We start from the raw sequence: 9,053 nt of genomic DNA, 5'->3' as shown, positions 1-9,053 counted from the left end.
GTAGACGGTCACTGTTCTTCTCATAAACCTATTAACAGTGGTGTTCCACAGGGGTCTGTCCTATCACCCACTCTCTTCCTCTTCACTTCCTCTTCCTCTTCACTCTTTCATCCCTCACGCTGGTAAACTCTGGAACAATCTTCCTTCTTCTGTATTTCCTCCTGCCTACGACTTGAATTCTTTCAAGAGAAGGATATCTGGACACCTCTCCTCCCGAAATTGACCTCTCTTCCGGCCACCTCTTTGGATTCTTTTTGTGAGCAGCGAGTAACGGGCTTTTTTTTTTAAATTATTTTTTTTACTTTTTTTATGCCCTTGAGCTGTCTCCTTTGTTATAAAAAAAAAGATTTACTAATGGGGTAAAGAAAAATATATTTGTTCCTATGTTTTATTAGGTATTATCTACACTCCTCCTCCTCCTCCTCCCCCTCCAAGATTTATCCCCTAGTATCAATAGGGGAAACGGTTTCCTTTCCGGCCGTTCTATATCTGCAGTAGTAGACGGTCACTGTTCTTCCCCTAAACCTATCAACAGTGGTGTTCCACAGGGCTCTGTCCTTCTTTCCATAACAAACTGTCCTGTCCACTCATACGCCGACGACTCCACCCTGCATTATTCAACTTCTTTCAATAGAAGGTAATCCCAACAGGAAGTACACGACTCCAGACTGGAGGGTGCAGAACGCTTAACCTCAGACCTTGCTATCATTTCAGATTGGGGTAGAAGGAACCTTGTATCCTTCAATGCCTCAAAAAATCAATTTCTCCACCAATCAACTCGACACAATCTTCCAAACACCTATCCCCTATTCCTAGACAACACTCAGCAGTCACTTTCCTCAACACTAAATATCCTCGGTCTTAACTCAAAATCTCAACTGGAAATTTCATATCTCCTCTCTCGCTAAATCAGCTTCCTCGAGGTTGGGCGTTCTGTATCGTCTCCGCCAGTTCTTCTCTCCCGCACAATTGCTACCCATATACAGGGGCCTTGTCCGCCCTCGTATGGAGTATGCATCTCACGTGTGGGGGGGCTCCACTTACACAGCTCCTCTGGACAGAGTGGAGGCTAAGGCTCTTCGTCTCATTAGCTCTCCTCCTCCTACTGATAGTCTTCTACCTCTTAAACTCCGCCGCGATGTTGCCTCTCTTTCTATCTTCTATCGATATATCCACGCTGACTGCTCTTCTGAACTTGCTAACTGCATGCTTCCCCCCCTCCCGCGGCCCCGCTGCACACGACTTTCTACTCATGCTCATCCCTATACTGTCCAGACCCCTTATGCAAGAGTTAACCTGCTTCCTCAGTCTTTCATCCCTCACGATGGTAAACTCTGGAACAATCTTCCTTCATCTGTATTTCCTCCTGCCTACGACTTGAACTCTTTCAAGAGGAGGGTATCAGGACACCTCTCCTCAACAAATTGACCTCTCTTACGGCAACCTTTTTTTATTCTTTTTTTGGGGGGACAGCGAGTAGCGGGCTTTTTTTATTATTGTTTCCTTTTTTTTGCCCTTGAGCTGTCTCCTTTGTTGTAAAAAATATATATATATATATATATATATATATATATATATATATATATATATATATATATATATATATATATATATATATATATATATATATATATATATATATATATATATATATATATATATATATATATATATATATATATATATATATATATATATATATATATATATATATATATATATATATATATATATATATATATATATATATATATATATATATATATATATATATATATATATATATATATATCGGATTACTTAAATATTAGTGTGGTAATATGCTGCAGGAGAGAGAGAGAGAGAGAGAGAGAGAGAGAGAGAGAGAGAGAGAGAGAGAGAGAGAGAGAGAGAGAGAGAGAGAGAGAGAGAGAGAGAGAGAGAGAGAGAGAGAGAGAGAGAGAGAGAGAGAGAGAGAGAGAGAATACTGGAGGTATACAAATAAGGTGCCCGATAAACAATAACTACACCAGAACAACTATAACGAACCTACACCATCCAACTGTACACTTCTACTGTCTTTCCTATTCCCCAGCTGCACCTTCACCACTAACCCACTTCCTCTTCGTACTATACCCTGGATTAAAAAGAGAGAGAGAGAGAGAGAGAGAGAGAGAGAGAGAGAGAGAGAGAGAGAGAGAGAGAGAGAGAGAGAGAGAGAGAGAGAGAGAGAGAGAGAGAGAGAGAGAGAGAGAGAGAGAGAGAGAGAGACGCCTGAGGGAGGGGGAGGGGGTGGGGGAAAGAGCCATCCGCACTGTGTGACGCTACAGCCGCGCTTTGCCCCGCCCTCATCGGCTTAAATTTGACCGCTATCAGACCCTATCTTTAGATGGACAATGCCCAGACACTCAGTTCTACAATTCCCATGACGTCATGTGCTGATGAGACAAATTTGTGTACCGCGCGCTACCTTCCATTTTATTTACCTTGTCGGCGCCATGGGCGGAAACCTAAAAATAAATAGATAAATAAATAAAACTTCGCACTGTTGATTCCCGGGCGCTTGTTAGGAATTATCGAGGAATAACAGTAATTAATAACATCGCAAAACTGTACGATATGGTGCTTTGCGATATGAACTTTGTTTCTGTACAAGACAATCGTTAATGGAGACTAAGATAACGCTCACTTAACTAATTTCTGCGTCATGTCGATCGATCCTGCCAGCATTTCCTTTGGATGGATTGGGCAGCTGCGTGGGTGATTGCTCGGGGGGACCGTCGGGAGTGGAGGCGGCGGGTGAGTGAAGCGATGCACCCTTGGGCCCATGATCCGCATTAGTTAGTGTTTTTGGCTAGGTGACAGAAGGCTTTGGAAGAGTTAGAGAAAGCAAGATGTTGGCATTTTCTATTGATGGAAATTTTTTAGCTGAGTCGATGAATGGGTGTGGCGGAATATCGGTCAGAAATATAAAAATCGTGATTTGCAGAAGTACGAAGGCTCAGGTACCTTTTGTGAGCTGCCTTACTATATCTGATAGCACGAGAACAAGCTTTATTGAGCCAGGGTTTCTTAGAATGAGGAGTAGAGATAATACATATAATCTGCGCCTATATTCTAGAGACAATCACCTCCGTAATGCGCTAGGCTCGTGCAGAGGGGCCTCAATACTTGAACCATTAACCATTCTACGGGAAATCGAAAGAACATATATTCAGGTCGTCCCACCGAGCTGGAGAATAATATCAGAAGCACCACCTCTAGATCAAGGAGGAGAGAGTAAGAGTGTAGGCTTTTTCATCAGGCTGGTCAGTGAAAGACAAAGTTGGTGGTGAACATGAAATCCATGTCCAGCGGTGCAGCTTTAGTCTCTGAAACCAAGCACATGCAATTCTCAACCTTCCGGACCTTGCGAAATTCAGCAGATAGCTACTGGTGTTTTTGTTGTCAAAGCCATGAAAACCAGCACATAGCAAAGCCAGTCCTCTTTTTGTTATATATAGAAGTCGTGTAAGACAATGAACACGTCTCGAGGTTTGCCCTGTTCTAATATAGAATTAGCTTTGGCGAAGCACATCTCTTTTCTGTCACACATTTCAGTAGGAGTACAGTACAATTATAAGTATGAAGCCCTAAGTGTGCTAAGGCTCATACGTACAAGGCCGGAGCAACATATGGCTGTAGTTGATTAGGTATGCCTAGAATTACCCCCTAAGGCGAAGAACATTGCTCATAACACATCAGTAATAAAGTAAAATAAAATCACATCTTTTTAACCGCAGTCAAGGATCACTGGGCTAAAAAGACGTTCCATGTATAGAGGAATAAGATTGAGTTTCAGTGAGTTAAAACGACACTTCACGCTCAAAAGACATTTTAGTGTACATATGTGTATATTTGGATATTATTGGGTTACAGTGGGATACATTGGGGTAAAAAGACATGCCGGTGTCTGACTCAAGCTTATTATTTCTCCCCCTTGGCGGTGTAAACATGAACATCAATACTACTTCCCTCTTAATGGTGATCTATTGTTATTGCCCTTCGGTCCTCTGTTGTGGAGTGCTGAGCCGCCTGTGTGTCTCTTTCTGCAGTTTGATTTTAGTGTGTTTCAGCGTCTTGTCAACACCATGGTGCAAGACTCTGTTTTGCAAACACAGCTGATTACGCGGTTCCCTCATGATTGGGAGAAATAAAAAAAAAATACGATTGTGATTTATGTCATTGCAACCAGTTAACAATGGTGCTGCGCCTCTTCTTTGGATGCGGGTGTAGTGTTGGTTGTTCCTGCGAGAGGTGGCTGCTAATAACATTCGAAGTTAGCAACCAACGCTTTGGATCCGGACCCAAGTATATGACCTAAAGTGACACAAGTGAAAGAAAATGTCTGAACATTACCTGAATATAATTCCCTCTGCTGTTGGTAAGCGGTTTGGTGTTCCTAAGAAATTACGCAAAACACCAATTGAAACTTTTTAACACTCAGAAGCCCTAATGTGTCAATTGCTAATCAGGTAAATATAATACTATTTTCCAAGGCATAGGATGGTACTGGAATTGTCTTCTTTCACCCAATTATGTATACGTAGTATTCGACAACATTTTGCTGAGACCTGTGTTGTGTAGTTCCGTAGTCTTTCAGGAGTACATCAGGGATGAGTGAAAGATCCAGGTGTAGTAGTAGGTCCTTATTGCTACAAAATACGGTACAGGGAATACAGAGACACGGCTCCTCTCCGTCAGTGAGGATAGCCGGGCGCCAACTGAGATGGGCAGACTCTGGCTGAGTTGCCAGACGTCGCTGCATATCCTATCTTACAGTATGTATACATCTATGGATATACAAATTCCCATCATACAAGACCCAAGTTAACAGCAGGTTTTGGATCCTAGACGTACCCTTGATGTTAACGCACGAATAAACGTTGAAAGGATACTACTACATAATTTTAGAAAAGAAACACAATTTATTTCTAAGTGTAACCTTTAATATGAGATGATTATGTTCACTAAGACCTTTTCATCTCTCATATATTATATATTTGTTGAACATTTTATTGCAGGTAAGCACCAAAAGAACATAACAAGCACGAAAATAGCGACAACCGCAGCTCATTGATATAATGACAATCATTAGTAAGCAACACCTTAAATATAGAGTCATTCTTTGCTAACATCGTTATAACTAATGTCGATTGTTCAAATTTTTGTAAAAGTTAAAAATCTTAAAAAAAAGAGGGAGACTGTTTATAGAGAATATGGAAGTGGAATGATAGGACCAGAAAAAAAAAGAATGATGCAAAGGTGTTTCGATTCATCATTTTTTGTTGAAACCTTTCTTATAATCAACTTCTTTCTCAAACAGCCTTACCCCTATGGTCTCACATCACCATCACTTTAAAAAATCTCATTTAATATTCGTTCTCATCAACCTCCTCCTCAGAAGAATCCATCCCAACCTCCTCGTAATCCTTTTCAAGGGCGGCGAGGTCCTCCCTTGCTTCCGTAAACTCTCCTTCCTCCATTCCCTCACCCACATACCAGTGAACGAAAGCGCGCTTGGCGTACATTAGGTCAAACTTGTGGTCCAACCGTGCCCAGGCTTCAGCGATAGCAGTGGTGTTGGAGAGCATGCATACGGCACGCGAAACCTTAGCCAGGTCACCTCCGGGAACAACGGTGGGTGGTTGGTAGTTGATACCCACTTTAAACCCAGTTGGGCACCAATCCACGAACTGGATGGTTCGCTTGGTCTTGATGGATGCAATAGCAGCGTTGACGTCTTTCGGCACAACATCACCGCGGAACAGCAGACAGCAAGCCATGTACTTGCCGTGACGAGGGTCACACTTCACCATCTGAAAGGCGATGAAAGCAATACAACGTAAGGGTTGATGGAAGAACTAGGCAGAGTTATGAGGAAACGGTAAAATAAAAAAAAACAGTCTAAAAATGAGCACAGGGTCGTGTTTCACCTCCAGGGTGTGTGTGGGTTTGAGGATTCAGCAGTACCCTATTGTCTCATCAACACCAGATAATAGTTCAGCATGCTCTCTAAAGACAGATCCTCTCTTTCCACACCACACTACATTCACATAACATACACACCTTATCACAAATTTTGAAATTCAAAATGCACACCATAGTATAGCCTCGGGTTCCCCGCCTGGGGGGGAGCACAAATTCCCCCAGGTAGGACTCCCCTTCTGGCTGCCGACTTGAGAGGTGTCTTGATAACTCCTCGAACCTCTTTCTTATCAATTTCTGCAACATTCGCGGTCTGCGTTCTAATTTTCACCCTGTGGAACACCATCTCTCCTCCTCCTACTCATCCCCCCCTCTGACTCCTTTATGCCTGTTATTAAGATTCTTCAAAATTATGTTTTCTATGCACTCTCTGGCCTCAACTCTCAGAAGGCTAATGGACCTGATAGAGTGCCTCTTATTGTCTTTAGAAACTGTGCCTCCGTGCTGACACCCTGCCTGGTCAAACTCTTTCGCCTCCGCCTGTCAACATCTACTTTTCCTTCCTGCTGGAAGTACGCCTTCATACACCCTGTGCCTCCTAAGAAGAGTGACCGTTCCAATCCATCAAACTACCGCCCTATAGCTTTACTTTCCTGTCTATCTAAAGCTTTTAAATCAATCCTTAACCGGAAGATTCAAAAGCACCTTTCCACTTCTGACCTTCTATCTGATCGCCAGCATGGGTTCTGCAAGGGGCGTTGTACTGGCGATCATCTTACTCTCTTAACTGATTCTTGGTCATCCTCTCTTATCCGTTTCGGTGAAACTTTTTCAGCTGCGCTAGACGTATTGAAAGCTTTTGATTGAGTCTTGCACAACTCTTTGCTTTCTAAGCTGCCCTCTTTTGGATTCTATCCCCCTCTCTGTTCCTTTATCTCGAGTTTCCTTTCCGCCCGTTCTATCGCTGGTGTGGTAGACAGTCACTGTTCTTCCCCTAAACCTATCAACAGTGGTGTTAAACAGGGCTCTGTCCTATTACCCACTCTTTTCCTGTTATTTATCAATGATTTTCTTTCCATAACAAACTGTCCTATCCACTCATACGCTGATGACTCCACTCTACATTACTCAGCTTCTTTCAAATGAAGACCCTCTCAACAGGAATTTTATGACTCCAGACTGGAGGCTGCAGAACGCTTAACCTCAGACCTTGTTATCATTTTCGATTGGGTTATGTGAGGGCAACTACCAACTTAGCAGGCGAACGACCGGGGCACTCCTGCCGCCCGCCCGCATCTTGCCGTTCGAAGCCGTTCAACTACCGAGGAGCAGCGAACCACCTGCTACACTCCCGCTGCTCGTTCGCCTGACGCCGTTCGACGCCTCGGTCAACTGAACCACCGAGGCTTCTCAACCCGCGGCCGGGCCTCGCTCTGAACACTCGATTCTACTCCGGCTCCAGCCCTGCTCTCACTCGGGTCAACTCAGGTACAGTGGGCTCGTTCTGGGTGCCTTACCTCTCTCCTCTCTACGCCTTGGACTCCCGTTACTGCCGTGAACCTGACGCCCCTTCTCCTCCTGCGCCTTCCTCGTCTACCACGTCTACACCACTTCAAGGACGAAGCTGTGCTGCCTCGTCATTGCCACTCAAAGGACGAGACACCCAGAAGAGGAAGAAGCCGTGCAAAGGGTCATTGCTGAGTCCGGCGTGCTGAAGCCTTCGTGTAGGAGACTTCAGTTTTGTGAGGGTGTTTTGGGGTTTCTACTTTATCTAAAGTAAACTGGTGTCTAACCATTTATCTTGTTTGTTATCCCTTCTGATTACAGCACCCAACTCTGGAACCTTGACAGGGTAAAAGGAACCTTGTGTCCTTCAATGCCTCAAAAAAAAAAAAAAAAAAAAAATCTCCACCTATCAACTCGACACAATATTCCAAACACCAATCCCTAATTCTTTGACAATACTCAGCTGTCACCTTCTTCAACACTAAACATCCTCGGTCTATCCTTAACTAAAAATCTGAACTGGAAACTTCACAACTCTCTTACTAGATCAGCTTCCTCATGGTTGGGCGTTCTGTATCGTCTCCGCTAGTTCTCCCCCGAACAGTTGCTACCCATATACAGGGGCCTTGTCCGCCATCGTATGGAGTATGCATCGCACGTGTGGGGTGGCTCCACTCAAACAGCCTTGTTGGACGGAGTGGAGTCTAAGGCTCTTCTTTTCATCAGCTCTTCTCCTTTTACTAACAGTCTTCTACCTCTTAAATTCCGTCGCGTTTTTGCCTCTTTCTATCTTCTATCAATATTTTCACGCTGACTGCTATTCTGAACTAGCTAACTGCATGCCACCCCCCCCCCCCCCCCCACGCACCCGCGGCCTCACCGCACACGTCTTTCTACTCATGCTCATCCCTTTACTGTCCAAAGCCCATACGCACGAGTTAACCAGCATCTTCACTCTTTCATGCCTCACGCTTGTAAACTCTTGAACAATGTTCCTTCATCTGTATTTCCTCCTACCTACGACTTGAACTCTTTCAAGAGGAGGGTATCAGGACACCTCTCCTTCCGAAATTGACCTATCTTTAAGCCACTCCTCTGGACTCTTTTGAGGAGCAGTGAGTAGCGGGAAGTTTTTTTTTATTTATTTATTTATTTTTTTTTTTTTTTGCCTTTGAACTGTCTCCTTTGCTGTAAAAGAATAATAAAAAAAAATCGATCCGCCACTTGCGAGTTGTATGCTCATTCAGGGAGGGTACTGGTTGGCAATCACGAGTCTATTGCGTTGTCAGACCGTGGTTGAAACACACACACACACACACACACACACACACACACACACACACACACACACCGCTCTGGTTGCTCAGTTGGTTAGAGCGCCGCGCTGCAAGGCTTCCTGGCCAAATAGGCTGCGGTTCGAGCCCCGTTCAGGGATGGACAGTTGTTACTGTCCATCCCTGGGCAAGGGGAATGGGGTGTGTGGTGTATGAGGTCCTTGTAGTACCCGGAGATCGACAATAATGAACACTTGCTCACGTCGTGAGGGTACCTGCTGGCGAAAGCGAGTCCAACTCGTGATCAGGCCGTGGTGGTGAATTACA

At 44.0% G+C, this 9,053-nt stretch overlaps 1 protein-coding gene across 1 annotated transcript; it reads right to left on the bottom strand.

The window, feature by feature from the left end:
• Positions 1-4,652: 4,652 nt before the first annotated feature.
• On the bottom strand, positions 4,653-5,840 carry LOC127002836 (tubulin alpha-1 chain-like; the record flags this gene model as incomplete). The annotated part of the gene is given in 1 exon segment (XM_050869055.1): positions 4,653-5,840. A coding segment is annotated over 1 exon segment (450 nt), but the record flags the coding sequence as incomplete, so codon positions are not given.
• Between the last annotated feature and the right edge of the window lie 3,213 nt (positions 5,841-9,053).

This window comes from Eriocheir sinensis, chromosome 24, assembly GCF_024679095.1.
Source record: "Eriocheir sinensis breed Jianghai 21 chromosome 24, ASM2467909v1, whole genome shotgun sequence".
NCBI lineage: Eukaryota > Metazoa > Arthropoda > Malacostraca > Decapoda > Varunidae > Eriocheir > Eriocheir sinensis.
Note: the sequence above shows the minus strand (reverse complement) of the source record. Positions and strands in the feature narration are given on the sequence as shown.